General features: G+C 37.5%; 1 protein-coding gene across 1 annotated transcript in view; it reads right to left on the reverse strand.

Annotated features, from left to right (window-relative positions):
- Positions 1–244: 244 nt before the first annotated feature.
- ATP6V1H (ATPase H+ transporting V1 subunit H) overlaps positions 245–17729 on the reverse strand; it is a 49256-nt gene continuing 31771 nt past the window's right edge. The window contains exons 11-13 of the mRNA XM_010171622.2: positions 15744–15845; positions 11876–11989; positions 245–574 (exon numbers count right to left, since the gene is read on the reverse strand). Coding sequence (XP_010169924.1) covers positions 514–574; positions 11876–11989; positions 15744–15845 — 277 coding nt within the window. The 3' untranslated portion in view covers positions 245–513. The remainder of the gene's footprint in view (positions 575–11875; positions 11990–15743; positions 15846–17729) is intronic.

Consider the following 17729-nt stretch of genomic DNA (forward strand, 5'->3'; position numbering starts at 1 on the left):
AAAAAAAAACCCCCATACTTTTGTTTTCATATACAGTTTTAATAGTTTTGAGACTTGGTATATATTTTAGTCAACATTTCTCAGATTATTGCATATCCTACAGAACACCAAGTCAAAGCTTTATTAATTTATCTGGAGACACATAGGGACTACTTGTTTTTCTTGGGAAGTGACAATACTGATAGCCCACTAAAAGAAGAGAACAATTTTTCTAGGCTAATCATAACATGGAATTAATATCCTTTAATAACATTCTTTATTATGAGAATAAATACATAAAACAAATGCAATATATTAGCCACATTTCCTCATATACATTCAGAATATAACAGGAAGCTAATAGGCTTAATCATCAGAACTAGTTGAACAAATACATTTTTACTAAGCCAACAACACTGGAGGAAACCTGGAAACTTTATGCAGTAGCATCAAGCAAAGAACATGTGATTTCAGTGTTTTCTTGATATTAAAGACGAACATACTGTAGTTATAAGCACAAACTGATGGAATTGTTTAGCTCCGTGCAGTGGCCGTTTGAGGTTGTTCTGACTGCAACTGCTTTCCAAGGTATTCCCTGAAATACAACAAAAAATAGATTGAGAAACACTCTCGAGAGTGACAAGTAGGAGAGTGGTGGGAAGCATGAAGTAGAGAAAGAGGAAAAAGCTTTACATTTAGAACTATTCCTTCAAATTATGTCTACTAATATTTCATAGTCAACTGGAGCTACTATAAGAGTACCTAAGCTTTAGGTATCTATCATTGATCAGTCTGAAAATAAGGTACAAACTGAACATCAACAAAACTGTCTGGAAAAAGAAAAAGCCCAGTGGTAATATTTAAAAGTCCTGGCAAGTGTTACAGAACACCCATGAAGCCCACAGATTTTGTTTTGCAAATACGCATAAGAGAAGCTGTGGCAAAAATATTTAAAAGGATCTCTTCCCATAACCCAGCTGCAGGAGCACAAGTAATACCAATGGCCATACTGGCAATTTAACCCATAGGCTATCAAAATAGACACTGACTGAAGAACTATATGTTCAAGCTGTAAGAAAGAAAAGATATCCAATAATGTTCAGAATTAAGCCTTTTTTAAAAAACAAGCAAACAAAACAACTTAACTTGAGAGTATGCACTTTTGCTTTATTAAAAAAAAAGAAAAAAATATCAGCTCTTACTGCATATTTCAAAAAACTAATTGTAGGTTTAGTGTCCTGTTGAACAGCTGCTCCCTAAGCATTACAATTCGTATCACACAACGAAGTTTAGCATCACAACTGTAGCACCCAACAGCACTTTTCTCAGTTTTAAAGTATGTAGAAAAGCAAAATTCCTATAAAGTATGTTAACTTCAAAACTCCACTAGCAAAGAAAATAACATACAATTTGTATGCTGAGCCATACACTATGGTTTAGCACCTTCCTTCACAGCTTTATCAGGTGTTGCTGCAGGATCACAGTATTTTAATGCTTGGGCTGCACTTGATAGGTATGAGTCTTGATCATAATAGGTAGTATACCACCCTCAAAGTAGAGACTCCTGATGGCAAAGAAAGAAATAAGCTGCTCTCTTACGGTTTTGCAGGACTCAAAATTGTACCACCAAAATTAACAACATTTGTCAGCCATCCAAAAACACAGCCAGCAAGGATGGAAGGGCTTCCAAACTCACCAAACCTCCTCCTGCTCCCTCAGTGTGTTTTATTTTTTGTTTCATGCCTACGTGTATGTACTGATTCTAGTCTTTCTTGTCTGACATAGAGCTTGAAAGCAGCTGACACTTGTTGCATACACAGCTTTGCTCGCAGTATCACAAACCTGTGAAGTTCTTAAAGCACTTGAACCATTTTGAATGTGAAATTCCTGTGCAACTACTTAGAAGTAGGAAAATCAATCAAGCTAACAACCTGTAACAGTGTGACTATTGCATAGCTTACACTGGTTCAGATACAGGCTGTATTCAGTAAAAATTCCTGAGAAGCCAGAGCAGTAGCATATTTTGTAGGTACTGAGTCACCCAACAGACATATTCAACTTCTAAGGACATACAGTTGATAGTTCAGTACTTTTCCTATAAAATCTCTTATTTCAGTCATTCATTTGCAAGTGTGAGGTTTAAGTCCAGCGACAAGAAAAAAGCTCTTATCCCATTTTCCATACAGAATGAGTATCTTCAGTTACTGCTCTATGCTGCCATGCTGCAAACCCAGGTGAAAATCCCATACTATCTCCACTCCATCACTTCTTTAGCCACCACCAAAGGCTGCTGAAATGCAAAAAATGTCCCACCTGGAGTTACAAGTACCAGTTAATTTTCTGTTTGGTTATCATTTCCAACTGAGTGTCATTGGTTAACCTAGGCCAAGTTCTTGCATGGTCTGTGCAAGATGATGAAAAGGACTGGTAAGGGACTGATAAGGAGGGATTTAGACAGTTTCTCAACATGAAGCTTTCATGTACAGCCCTAGGACAGCAGACTGACAGGTCATCTGCCAGGCCTTTGATCACTTCTCCCTCCCATCTTCCACTAAAACTCAAGCTACCAAGAGTAGTTTCACTAGGCTCCTATTCTCCTTCAGTTAAAGTATAAACTAAAAGGACAAGAAGATTCAATTCAAGTATATTTTTTACATACTAGTATTTCACCACAGCAGGAGTTTAAGCAGCACTATAAGCTTCAGTCTTCATGCATAAATTTCACAAAGGTATTGATCACTATGCTATTACGAATCAAGCAGCTACAATTTTTTTTTTATTTATCCTGCACTGCTACTTAGTCAAATCTTAAGAGAATAACTGGTATTTTAGAACTACTGTTTACCCCACAAAATTAAAACTACCTTTAAGAATACAAGCATTCAACAGATTGCACTGTAAGAGCATGTATGATGAAAGGGCAGATCTTGTCACCAAGGTAACAAATCACTTCAGAAAATACTCAAAACAGCATCTGTCAGATTAGAGATGCATGCTACAATGGAAAGAAATGAGGTATTACACTGGCTTTTTAAAATTACAAGGTATAAACCCATGAATTTGACAACTTCTCCCTATTTTAAATATTATGTTAGTCTTCATAACTGCAGAAGATGACCATCTTTACCATATAAAGGCATCGTGGTTGGTCTTTTGCAAGCACATCAAATTTCTAAGGCTCAGAAGCAAAAGTATACAACATACAAGTGTAGCCACTACTGGCAGAGATTCATGTGTGCTCATACTAGAGACTACGACAAAACATATCCTGCTAACATTTGACGTAGCTGAACTTTGGGGTCTACATACTCATTGTCTTTCAATACACAATCTTACAATACCTTTTTTCCCTTCTAATCAGGCCAAGTAGATCTGCAGGGTGTCACTGAGTATGCATTCTACGAGATGTAGAAAATTCAAGTACAAAATTGTGGAAAAAGAGGAAAATAATGTCCTGGTCAACAACAAATTCAGTCACCAATTCTTTCCATTAGAAAGCTGCCTTTTACCTTGAGTAGGCATTGCATTATCACATATAATACTTCAAAAGTAGTAAACATTTTCTCAATACAAATGCCCCAGCTGTCCAGCTGTTATAAGGCTCATTTTAATTTTAAATCATTTAAGGGTACGAAGGGAAATGGAATTCTATGCACCAGTAGTCCACTAATATTGAGCATGTTTACATAGAATGCTTTACTCCTTTACTGCTTTACAGAAAGGGAAGAAAAGTTACCACATGCTTAAAGGTGCTCCCTCAAGTCAATAAGCATCTGGAAAAGTCTGTGTTCTCCCACATAAACAGACTTACACTTAAGTATATCATTTTGGTATACTCCTCATGCTGGGATTGTAGAGGTGAACTCCATGGATATTTTAAAGGTACCTTGCAACAGCTTCTAGTAGTACTAACTTGGAATCAGAGCTAGAAATCATGCAACAAAGAACAAGAAGGCAATTCATCGTCCAGCATTAATAATCAAGTTATAAAGTTCATCAAGAAAAGGCCCGAGTACCTTAGAAGTTCAAATTTGCAAGTTTAGCTCTTTGGAACAAAAAGTTCCACTTTGACCGTTTTCCTCACGCAGGAACAGAAAGGCCTGTTATAAAGATGAGTTTTAGCTCTCTTCTGACTTCCTTCTACATAAAACCATCCATATTACAAAGCAGATGAAGCTGGTCCAGACAAGCTTGCATTTACAGTTAACTGCATTCAAAAGTGAGAAAATAACAAGAGCACAAAATATTACCTCTGCACTGCAGAAAAGCATCAAAACATGCAAGCGTAGCACATGGCTTTTGATAATAACCACAAAATCCTCCATGTCCCACCTAAAGCTCAGATCAACAAAACTGGATACACCACATTTTCTCACTTCCTTGGTCATTCAGAAGCCTGACTGTGAGGTATAAGTAATTTCCATTTGCAAATTGATCTTTTAATTCATATTAGAATAACAAAGTGAGATTCCTTCCACACTAGCAATTTCCCCTTTTTCGGGCCTAATCTTTAAACACATTTTCTGCAGTATCCAAAGTGCTTTTTCCAACAAGAAAAGGAAACTCAGAGGTGAAGACATGAATTTGTTGGATCTCAAATCCAATTTGTTGCTTCATTGAGTTTAATTTAATTGGGTTTTTTGGTGTATGAAAGACACTGACACCCTCAAGCTGACATACACTTGAGCACATTGGTAATTGCAACAAATGCTTAAAGGTCATTTAGGAGAAGGCACAAGGAACTGATCCAACACGTAAGCCACCAAATTCACCCAGTATGGAATAAGGAGATAACTGCAAACTGGCACAAGACCCTACCTGAAAATTTTATACTAATTTTCAGATTGAGCAAAGGACCACTGTCAACAACAGTTTATGACAGACGGGAAAGTTTAAGGTACATACAGATTTCTACCTGCCATATGCTAAAAGGAACAAGCCTTACAGTTTAAGGAGTACTACTCTTAATGCTATACTCCAAATTCCAGTGCAGTTAGATTTACCTGTCCTTTAAAGAAAAATGAAAATTCTTTTTAGCAGGCAAGGGAAGAAAAGTAGATGAAGCACAGAAGAAAAGAAGGGTAAAATTTTCATATTCTCTCTTTTCTAACAAGATTTATCTTAAATCTTACTTCCAATTTATTAAAGAACCAAGTTATTCAAAAAATATTTGACAGTCTTTGAACATCTGTAATTCCTAGCTTATTTTAGCAGATTGAGGTTCCTAAGAGGCAGAATGCTTTCCTTTGACAAAGAACAATACAAAATATTGATTTTAGTTTTCTCTATCTAAGCATAAACCTACAGTTCCATGCTTTTGAAAGTGAAAATTAAAAGCTAGTTCTAAAGAAATTCTTCCCTTTATGAAAGAGTATAGAAGTGTAATAAAGCTACAGTAAAAAGTCAGCCACACAACTCAAGCAACTCAAAAGACATTGCCAACATACACTGTTACAGACAAATCAAAGATACAACAAAAAGTTAAACAAGCTCACAGGACAGGCAGAAGATGGAATAGTTTGAACAGATAGAACAGATTTGCTGTCTTTATGTTGCATTTCTATGAGGGGCCTAATAACCTGGATTTGTTGAGAGAGACAGACCAGTTTTAGTCATTTATTGTGGCTCCACAAACAGGTATTCGAGTTATACAATAGATGTATTCCCAGCTCTAAGCAGGCTGAACTATCCCTTGAAAGCACTGGTCTTTACAAGTGTTACACTGCTGCAAAAACAACTCCAAAGATGCGACAATCCCTGGAACTTTCTGGGCAACGCAGTCATAAAGCAGCAACACCAGGACAAAGTTGCAACCGTCCCTCAAGTTCCCATGTAATCCAGTGGAGGACAAAGTTGGCACAGCCACCCTCAAACCTGTTCCAGTAATGTGTGCCTGCCTTTCTCAATGGGCATTCATCCAGGCATTCTGCTGAGACAGTATTTTTTGTTCAACTCTCAAGTAAATTGTTTTCTCCTAATAAGCTCCCTTGAACCTGTTCACTGCAGTGTCACATTAACACTAGTGATGGCCAGAAGAAAGGCACATGGAGCTGGAGAGTGGCCACCACAGATGCACACACCTTGCAACAGAGCCACAGAAGTCAGTAGAGAAAATAAAGAAACTGAAACCGGGCTCAGAAATCAAATCTGGAGCTATGTTAATATTTGGTTCCTGAAATACAATATGAACATGTCATACTGCAAGAGCTGAAAATATACGACTGCATATTTTATATATAGTATACTCTGTACATAATATATAATTTTTATATGTATATAAAGTATTTTTTTCCTACATGACATGCACTCCTCTTCACAGAAGTAAACAGAGATAGTACAGCTATAAAAGTAGTAAACCGAGAAACAAAGAGACATCTTCCTAGAGAGCTGGGCTAGGCGGACTGCTCAAGCTGGAGTGCTACCACATAGGGCAACAGTGCAATTCTCTTCTGTCACTTGTCTGCTGAATACAGTTTTCTTCCTTGACTCAGCAGATTAATGTATTATCAAGTATTTCAAGGAAGAGAAATGTGTTTAAGATTTTAAAGTATTTGCCTATTGTAGCAATGCAGACCATAAACAGTGCTGAAGCACAAACAACAAAAGAACAAGCAAAAGTATGCAACAGAATCAAAGCTATTATAACCAAACAGCTTGGGCCTATATCACATCACCAAATTGCATTTTAATAAATTATCCTATTTATTTTCAGTGGAAGCATAGTGATTTTCACCACATATTTCCTGGACCTACGCATGTGGCCTTGGAACTCAAGAGAAAGAAGATATTGCAAAAATCTCTGCAATCCTCAGTATTTAGTGTAACAGATTCCACTCACTGCAAACAGGTAGAACAAAAGCAAACTTGGGGGGGCTGAGGGGAGGGCAAACTTCATGGCTGTCAGTTAATGATCATTACACCTTGTGCTACTCACTTCCAAATGCAAGTATGGTACAGAAGCTATCTTAGGAGGTACCTGGGCTTTGGAGAACAAAGTTTATACCAAAGAACAGTAGTGACAAATACCGAACATTCAGTGTTAACTCTGTAGAGCAACAACTTCTAAATATAGCATACTGCAAATCCTAGGCAGTTTCAGATTTTTTTAATGTCTCTCTGCATAACTAGTCATCTTAAAAGATGGAAAGCACATAATTTTGATATGCACTTTGAAAAATCATATAAGAATCTGTTGCATATTCAAAGCTTATCTGAATTTGTTGCTTCATTCAGTATGCTATTTATTAATTTTACTTCCAATACCATACCTGACTGTGCACCAACAACGCACCCTAACTCGCATTGTTTAGCATCCACCAGCACACTCACACTCTCCACATCAGTACCAATTCATTGAATAGCAGTTTGTTCTAAAAGTCTGCCTGTTTAAAGGAAGTTTATGGCTCAGAGGCTACACAGGTGAAAGGACTATGGGGAGGTGAGACAACGTATCTGAAACCAGAGGTAAGAGACACAATCCCTCCCTAACACCAGCTCACTACTACAGCATAAGCAGAAAGGTGGAGCAACAGTCTAGTAGTTTAGTCAATGGGAGCAATTGCCAAAAGATGCTAGGAGTTCTGCCATTACCCCGACTCAGCCAGAGGAAAAATACACAAGTCTGCAATCAGATACACCATGCTTTCAGTGGAATTTGTATGAATACTGAAGAACATTTGAGCTACAGAGGTTAAGCCACTACATTTTACTTCACATTTGTACAAAGAAAAAGCATACATGATCCATTTCTGCACATGTCAGCTAGGTTGGATATCATAACAATTGTCTTATTTCTGACCTCTGGTCCTCACCTCCCAACAGCACTGCTGCTGACAGAGGAAGGAAATAAATAATATGCTGCACTTACTACATGACTCATTAGCAAACTTTCCTGGGCCTAACCAGGCTAGAAGACACACAAGTGGTGGAAACTAATGCACTACGCTGTAGTTGACCAGTAAGATCTAAACAGATTACACATTAAATGCAGAACATTTAGAATTCACCTAGCTCTTCATTTAGCACTTATCTTAGTAAAGTAATAGAAGGTTGGAATTAACCCCTTTAGAATGAAGCCAGGAGATTATAGGTTCACAAATCTTAAAGACAGAAGATTATTCCCACGGCTCAACTTCAAGCACTGAAGTTGTTCTGCACTGCCGTGAAAAACAACCTGCTTCTCTCTTGTTCACAGAAGGAACCTGGGCTTCTAACTGTAGGTGCTTTGAGTCACAACATCCCATCCCTGAAGTTCAGTAAAATGTTGTGCTGTGAAGAACATGAAAGGCACATGCTTCATTTGTAGAGATTACCATGTTGGGTTTCTTTAAAGTGATATATGTAAGTGCTGTTAGTTTAGAACTTAATTATTTGATTCTTTTAAAGTCTGCATCACTAAAAACATTGTTCCAACTACCACTGTTCCCAAAACCAGCTCCTAATACTAAAATGGTCAAGTTGGGTATTGGCTCTGGACACAAGCAAAGACAAGGAATAAGGAGATGATGCTTCTCATACATAGTTAAAGCACAAATTAAACAGGACACACAAATAAATCTGTACCATCATCGCCATGCTGAACTCCCTCATCTACCAACAACAGGTTTTTATCATCAGCATGAGGTGCCGTGACTAACAGTTAGTTCAGGTGATAGTAAAACACAGGATAAATTACCAAAGACATTAAGTGATGCTAAAAAGATACTTTTTCTCCCTGCTTCAAGTACATGATGATTTAACATGCAAATGTAACTGGAATATTTCACCTGAATTTACCTCATCTGAAAAGCTGACAGCAGTTACTGCTTCTACCTACTGAGCTTCACCATTTAACAGAATGTCTGACAGTCTGATTTCCCCTCATTTATCCCTGACTTAAAAATCCCTAAGGAAAAGCCAGCTGAGCAGCCTGTAATGAACTAGTCAAATTACTTAGGAGTTAATTGTCTCCAAGTTGAGTTATTAGCAATCTAATGATACAGCTGCATTTGAAGCAGAATGCCACTTCAGCTGCCCCACAACACTCCCTCAGTTCAGGTACCAGAAGTTTTCCTTACTCTGCTGCTCCAGACACATCACTTCCACCAAGCCACAGCCTGGCAGAGCAAGCTTCTATTTTCTAATCCTTCTCTCGGTTTGTCTCCAGATCTAGGAAGAGCCTGACCACCTCTGTCATGCATCTGTCACAGGCAGTAATGCAGAGATGTTCCATGCCAATTAAATTCAATGGAAAAAGCAACTGCTTTGAGTGAAATAAATGCAATTCCAAAACACATGGAAGCAAGGGAAAAAATGCTTATTGTTTCCCCAGCTCTGAAGAGCAGGCTAAGCAAACCTTGAAGTTGCTGAGTAACCCATCTTATGACAAAGCAAAGCTAAATAAGTAAGACACTTGAGCTGCACTGTGCAACAGTCGGGGGACGCTGCTTTGTCTTCTCCCCACACAAGCTGTGAAACAGAAGAGTTCCTGACACACATCAAAAGCCAGATCTATACAAAGACAGAGCTAGCTTTCCACATACAAACAATGTGTCATTTCCTTAGCCCAAGCTAACTGATGTCCATTCCAGGGGGAACACTACTTTGGCAAATACAAGCCAAGGATAACGTGTCCCAGAGGCTTGTTCCAGTAATTAAACAAGAACGTATTCCCTACAGAGATGACAATATGAATCTGAAAATGGCACTAGCTTGAACAGATCCTTTTTAGTGACACCTCTGAAGATCTGAAACTAGATGTAACTGCAACCTCTTTCTCGGTCTCAAGTCTAAAGGTTCACAAACTGAGAAAAGCAGGCACAGAAGGGTTCGTGCCATTATGACAAATCTAAAAGACCAGTTGTGATGTTTTTAAAATTATTATGCTTAAATTGAAAGTGAGAAAAAGCCAAGTTATGTATTCAGGAAGACTTTTACTAGCAGTGAGATTTATGCTGGAGAAAGACCAGAGTTTTACATTGTTATTACCAGATTTCCAAGACATCAGAACACATCATGAAATAAAACCTGTCCCCGCTACAGAAGGTAAATTCAGTAACTAAGCCTTCCACACTGTGATCTCTGTTTAGCTATAGCCAGTTTATAATACACAGAATGCTTCAAACATATCAGAACAGGATTGTGAGAAGAGAAGCCTATTACCAAACAGAGTGAGGAAGCAGGATAAAATTAATATTATAGCATGCACAAGAGTTAAAACTCATACTTTTCAGAAGAAGAGGGGAAAACTATCTTTATTTTACAGAAGATACACTGCTGGGAGAGGCGACAGGAGCTTTTTGTCAGCTTTGCTAGCCTGTCCTCTACAGCAAGTAGCTGACTTAAAGAACCTGTAAGAATGTGCTTGATAAACCTTGTTCCCCTACCACTTTCACACTGTTAGCATCATCACTACTCAGCCTTTTTAAAAGACCACATTCTGTCAGAAGCAAAAAAACTGACCAAAGTTACAGGTACTCCCAAGTATCAAGCCTATAAAAAATAAAAGGTTGGTTTAGGTTCAAAACTAAATTAGTTGTTTGTATCTCAACATCTACATTCCAGTGTACTCAGATGTACTGTCACATTTTATCTTTCTCTAAGGCAATGCCAAACTGGAAATATGAGCTTTGGTGAAATCATAATTAATGAACTAATTAGGAATTCTTAATCTGAATTTTTAACTCTCCATGCTTTTTGCTTAGCATACCTAATTAGTATGGCAAGTTATACAAAGTTGTTACATGAACACTGAAGTTTTTTTGAACTTCAGCCCTTCAATGCTTCAGTATAAAGATCCCGTTCTCTGTTGGAAAGGAACATCACCCACAACCAAGCTCTGTGGCAGAAACACACCAGGACTTCAGGGTTTCTGGAGTTTTATTAGAGAAACAGTTACAGAACTAGTCAACAAACAATGAAAGAAAAACCTCACTTCAAATGGTACTCTCGGCAACTGATGAAAGAGATACCAGTGAGTGATTTTCAACTGCATCTAACCAACCAGCCCATAAGCTGCTTCTGCTCCAGGATCTCAAGAAAAACTGTACTTGCACCCCTTAAAATGGCAACAGAAAAATAACAGTGTAGAGTTTGAGAAAGGACTTGAGCAAGGAACAACAATGCAAAATAACGATGAGGCACGCACTTTGCAAAGCAACTGCCAATGAAGTACTTGAAACATCAACTTACAACTACATCAAGCTACAGATTCCTTCAGCTGAGATTAAGTAAACTTGCTAAAATACCCACACACATCCTTAACATAGAATCATAGAATGGTTAGGATTGGAAGGGACCTTAAAGATCATCTAGTTTCAACCCCCCTGCCATCAGCAGGGACACCTTCCACTAGACCAGGTTGCTCAAAGCCTCATCCAGCCTGGCCTTAAACATTTCCAGGGAGGGGGCATCCACAACTTCCTTGGGCAACCTGTTCCAGTGTCTCACCACCCTCACAGTAAAGAACTTCTTCCTAATTATCTAATCTAAACCTTCCCTCTTTCAGTTTAAAGCCATTTCCCCTTGTTCTGTCATTAACTGCCCTTATGAAAAGTCCTTCCCCAGCTTTCTTGTAGGTGAAGAACTACATTTTGAAGAATGTAGTTTTGCAAGCCTAAGTTACAGCTCATATTAAATATTAAGCAGTTCAAACAAGTTAAAATATATTGTTCAAGTGAATTACTCATGTGACATTCAGTCATGTATGGTCAAGCTATTGCAATTCAACTGCAACAAAAATACAGAAAAAATAGCTAAGATCTTACACAGCAGCATCACATTGCTCAATCATTTAAGACCTGCAGTCTTACCACATTAAAGTGGTATTTCCCCCTTAAAGAAATCTACTGTCTTGAATCCTCTTTCCACAGCCCAGTATTTGTTACTGTTTGTAGTATGTTAAATAATCTTCACATACCAGTTATGAACCATCAGCTTCTGCACAGCAAGCAGTGCATTATAACGAACTTGTTGGTCTTCATGATGCATGTGGTTCATTACCAGCTGTTTACCACCAAGTTGTTCAATGACTCTGAAAGATAGGAGGTAAGCAGTTATTTTAACATTACTTCAGCTTCTGTGTAGCTACCCTATCCAACACTTTCATGTTCAAGGCATTAAAGGGTTAAGTCACAGAATATTTATTTTATTAAAAGTATTTATTTCCTAACATATATATATCTTACCTGACATGTTACAAAGGCAGATCTCATACTACTGGATGTTTTTTTTTTATTATTTTTTTAAATTTTTTTTAAGAATTCACAACATCAGAAATTATTAGTACTAGACACCTCTGGACTATCTCTTCTCTCCTCCTTTATTGCATAAATTTTGAAATAAACAGCCATCAAGGAAGGAGCCCTTTTCAGAGAGGGTTATTTGTTTTACCTAGCTTGCTAAAGAACTCAATATTAGCTTGATACGGTTAGCAGGGTACAGCACGATTGAACATTATTTAAGAAGAGGTAATGCCCTCCACTCCATAAATTGATGATAACCAGGTCACTCAATTTTTTGCAAGATTAAAGCCCAAATCCAGTCCAGCACTAATCCAGAAAAAATGCTTGTAATCACACTAAAACCTATTTAATCAGCCATCTGATATCCCTCATAGTGTTTTTTACCATTCAAACTGTACTAGAGACACAGCTATTCCTGCACAAGATGCAGAGCCAGCTGCTAAGTTAACCATTTCCCAAAAAATCATGTTTGAGCTTCATCTTTCACTACAAACGTCACTGCAGAAGTCAGTCATAGCTTTTTAATAGCTATACCAAATCCCAAATGAAATATTGATGAAACCTGGTACTGCATATCATGAATATATTATTTCTTAAAAAAATCCAGAAGGCAACACACTTAAAACCTGAAAAAGTATCACCATACAGATGACTCTACATGCAGCATTTTGGTCTGTCATAACAAAGAAAGTTTGGAGAGAATTTGCAAGGAATATATAAACTGATTACTCACTGACTTGCATATGTTCTCTACATCTGCTCTCTCACAGGTCACTGAGTAGTTAAACATAATATCCTGTGAAGAGGCTATCATTTGCATTACTCTTAACCTGCTGCTATCCTGCCATCCTAAGCTTGCACTACCTGTCTGCTTTTATTACCGTTCTTTTTATTGCATTACTGCTGCAGAACACATCATGTTTGTGTAAACTGCAGGACAGTATAAAGACATAGCGTGGAGATGAAAAAAATAATTTCCCATTTCATTTTATAACTCAGTCAAAACTATCCTGGAGACCACAGGGAATATTATTTCCCAACAGTATTAAAACATTTAGAGATATTCAATACAATGCATTCAGAAAAGTGTAATTGTTTCAAGCCAGAAAATCCTCACCAAGAATTCAAGAAGTTATTAGTAATGTAACATTCAAAAAAATCTTTATGCTTGCCTTAGGCTTCCCCACATTTCTAATCTTGACTTAAATATGAAACCACTGCACACAAAGACAAGATTAAAACACAAACAAGAACCTTTTCTTCATTACAGGACTGACTTGAACACTGATATTTCAGGAACTGAAGGAGATAAGAGGCATTAAATTAAAAAGCTTCCTTTCGCAAGGAGCATAAAGGTATCAAAATGAAAAGGAAAAATCCTATAACCACAAATGGAAACGAGTATTTCAGACAATAGCATGTCACTGTGAAGTTATGGCTGAGAATATGAAGAACCATCGAACAGTGTCACCATTCATGTACAACACTGCCTAGTGGTGCAAATCATTTTCCAGCTATGCATTTCAGACCAAAAGGTAAGCAACTATGAGGAAGATTCACAGCAAATGCCACTCCTTCGAGTTCCAAACATGCTCTAAACACTAGTCTGACTTCTGTTTTCCCGCTGCTCAACTTCTGCTTACTCTACAGCAGTAAGAAAGCCCAGCGGGTCAGTTATGGTACGTGCACATCTTCTGCAGGGACTGTTCCCCATAACAACAGCACACCAAGCCAAACTAGTGACAATTCAAACAAGTTACTGGATACTGAAGAGACAGATTTTAACATGACCCATTTAAAGGGAGAAAGAAGAAAGAGAAGATGAAGACAAATGAGAACAGTTTATACCATTATAGGAGAAAATATTAATACAAAATCCACATTACATATCTAAAAGCAGCCCAACAGGAAAAAGAAACCAATTAAGCTGTTTCTGAATCATGAGCTAAAGAAGGGAATGGCTCTAGCTGTCTCTCTCGCACATGCAAAACATAAAACCCTTGTTCACAGCATTCAGGTGACTGAAAGCGTTAGTGTTACTGGAGGCTGATGTTTAGCCTGTGTTTATTTTCAGTGACAGGAAACACCAATGCCATACTTTATTTCTGCTGTCACACTGTCAGAAAATGCATGTTGGTGAGCCTCATTAGAAGGCCACAGTGATACTGTCTTAAGAGTTTGGTCCACAATGTGCAATTTTCAAGGCAAGTTAAAATTATTTGCTGACAGCATTAGAGAACAGCCAAACAAAAATGTAGTATTTAGTTTAACAAGCCTTTCCTTTTGTCAGACAAAGGGAAAGGTTAGCCAAAACTGTAACTCTAGGTCTCTGCTGTGCACAGCAGGTAAATTCAAGAAGTTTTAGGTTCTGCAACCTTCAAAGGCTGAAGGATGATCCAGTTAAGAGTTGAGGATAAACACTTAAAGGACAGAAAAATATTTAAAACACATGAATTCTCTTATTCTTCTACGCCAATGATCAGCATCCATTCTCAAAGTGAGTCATACAATGAAAATGTGAAATGCTAACCGGGTGTGGGAGCAGTAAACAGCTATATATCAAAAACCACCATGTTAAGAAATGGACTACTACATGGCAACTGACACATAGTCTTTAGGTATTTTAAGCTTTTAGTCCTAAAATTGCTTACTTAGTAAAAATACACTGGATTACAAAGGAAATTCTTTAAAAGAATTGAGGCATTTTACTTTGTCCATCAGAACAGAAAGCTAAATAAGCTAAGTCCATAAGCAGAAAGCAGCTAAGTATTAGAATCTGAAAAAAGAATGTGGGTTAGAATAGTATCTAGGACACTTGTTATTTGCTCATGATCACTTCTTTTGAAGGCTGATGCACTTCTGAATAGGTTTAACAACCTGGGAGCTGAGCAGAGCTGTGGTTGCACCAGCATTACTTTTTCCCAACTACAGATAGACTTGTATCTCTTACTGGTCCTGTTTATCTACTCATCTAACTTCACAGGTGAAAGGAATTCAGGTTTACGATAAACATTAACACTTTCACCGAAATGTGTATTTGTGCAGCTCAAAGAAAACATGCTAAAATAGAAGAATGATAACTGAACCTGTGCTAACATCACTGAAATTACAGTAGCAATTGCTTGTGAGAAGAATCTTGTCTCAGGAGTCTTAAGTCACAAAACAGACTTAATTATTGTTGAAATAGTCCATCCCTACTCTAAGCCAAATAATTAAAGTTCAATAATCATAATAGGGGGTAAAAATTATATGTTGATAAAATTCTTGCTAGCTCTTCTAATTTCTTCCAGTGCATGTCTTATGCTTTACTCTAAACAACATATTCAAGACTTCTTTAGGCATAGGTTCTCTTCACTATTAGGAGACACTGAATAGTAAGTAAAAAATCTAGTTTATGTTTTCTCACCTTCCTAGTGAATTAAACTTAAACATAACCTGCTATGCCTATGTAGCGTATTTTAATATAAATACAGAAAAAACCCACAGGCAAAGTATATACTCGAGCTAGTCTCCTGAGTGACAGCATATGGGCACTTTTCTTACCGTTTCCCACGGGGATAGTGTCGTACATATTCTCCCACATCATGAGCAGCTACAGCCAGCACCTGTGGGTCATCAGAAACTTCCAGAAGTTTTGTCAGGATTCTAGGAAAGGATTTGAAACAATCAAGTCCCAGGTTTCAGTTTGGGTTTTTTGTTGTGTTTTGGTTTGTGTTTTCTTCATTATTTTTTTTTTTAAAAAAACACTGATAACTTAAAATAACAAAGCCTGCAACCAAAAAAAATGCTTTACAAGTCACCCAAACAGCAAAGCTACAATAGAACTTTTTCAAATGTGCAGCTGTACTTGAAACAATGGAGATCCTGCCTTATACTAACAGAATTCTTAAAAGCATTCACTAGAGTGAGTTTAGTGAGCTGCATCTACAAATACCTACACCAAGGATTACAAAATGTCTCCTTTTTTTTTTTTTTTATACACTGGCTTCCAGACCAACAGCTTTGAGTTCAAGATAAGCTGTACTAACCAAATAAAGAAATAGTTATAGACTGGGACAGGGGTGGGACACAAAGACAAAGCCTACACAAGGCTAACAGATGCTGCTGCTTCTGTTATACAATAGACCCCAGTCAGGCTTGCATGTTGCTCTCAGCTCCTGCACTCAGGATCCTGGACTATGGATTCAGAAAGCAGTAAGGTCACATTGCTCGTGACACAACAAGGGGGTACAACAAGGCTGGTACCCATCAGCCTTTCCCCAACTCTATTCCTCCCCTCACACTACAACAACAGCCTCACTCAATGCAGGACAGAAGGACAAAAAGGGCAGAATTTTATGCGGAACACTTATACAGAATCATTTAAAAATTAAAAGGCATCTTAGCAGTTGAGAACAAAGCAGCACACCAAGTTCTTTTGTCTGTGCAATTGTGAACTTCTCTTAGTTCAAGACCATCAACTTCATCTCAAAAACATCACTTGTTCTGTCAGCTGTTGTGGTCTAAAAAGGCAGTTCTGTCCTAACCCAAAGACTGAGATGATAAAAGCTATACCTTGCAAAAAACTCCAGTTTCATAGGTTAGTTATTTTGGTAGCATGAACAGAAATACAGAGTTGTAAGAATTAGAAAACAGTTTCTCGACTCCTAATATTGTCTGCATTTTTTAATTTTTAAGTAGTTCAATCACTTTTAGTGGAAAACAGCTACAGGTAACACTGTTCTCTAGCCAGTAATGCGGAGAGGGTAAAAAAATGACACAGATATGAAAGCTAGGCACTAATAACACGTTTAAAAGATTAAACATACAGATTGCTGGAAAATTAGATTAATCTACACCTAGTGAGATGGGCAAATGTGTTCTAATCACAGAAAGTTAGTAACAAGTTGAAATAATTAGGTAGGTTAAAAATCCAATTGGAATTAAAAAAAAATTACCACAGCCATTGCTTCCCTAAAGGCCAGAAAGTGAAAGATTAAGCACTTTTCATTTTAAAAGAACTCCTAATTTGGACAAGAAGTAGAAGCACAAATTTGAATCATAACACTAATCAGAAGACATTGAAGATGCATACAATATTGTTGAAGAAAATAGAAGTCCAGCATCACTTGATTAAGTCAATAAAGGTAAAGGCAGGAAAAAAAGTAAATTTAGCAATAAGTTTAAGTATATTAGAGTTAGAAAACAAGTAAGCTGGCAGATAAGGGAAAATAAAATGATGTGGCTTGAAGCAAAGAAAGGATTGTCTGTCAAATGCCTTACAACACTAAAGAGAAGTTCTGAGGTACAAGAATCTCCCTAATCTCCCTACTACATTCCCGAGTGATTTTTTTTTTAATGTTTTTTTTTGTATGTTTGTTTTGGGGTTTGTTTGGTTTGTGGGGTGGGGGGGGGTTGTGTGTGGGTTTTGTTTCTGGTTTTGGTTTTGTTTGTTTTTGGTTTGTTTGGGTTTTTTTTACAGGAACTATTATAGATTACTGTCTTTATGGCAGCACGAGAGCAGTAAACTTACCTAACAGTCCCAGAACC

The sequence above is a fragment of the Antrostomus carolinensis genome, unplaced genomic scaffold (genome assembly GCF_000700745.2).
Source record: "Antrostomus carolinensis isolate BGI_N321 unplaced genomic scaffold, ASM70074v2 scaffold7957, whole genome shotgun sequence".
NCBI lineage: Eukaryota > Metazoa > Chordata > Aves > Caprimulgiformes > Caprimulgidae > Antrostomus > Antrostomus carolinensis.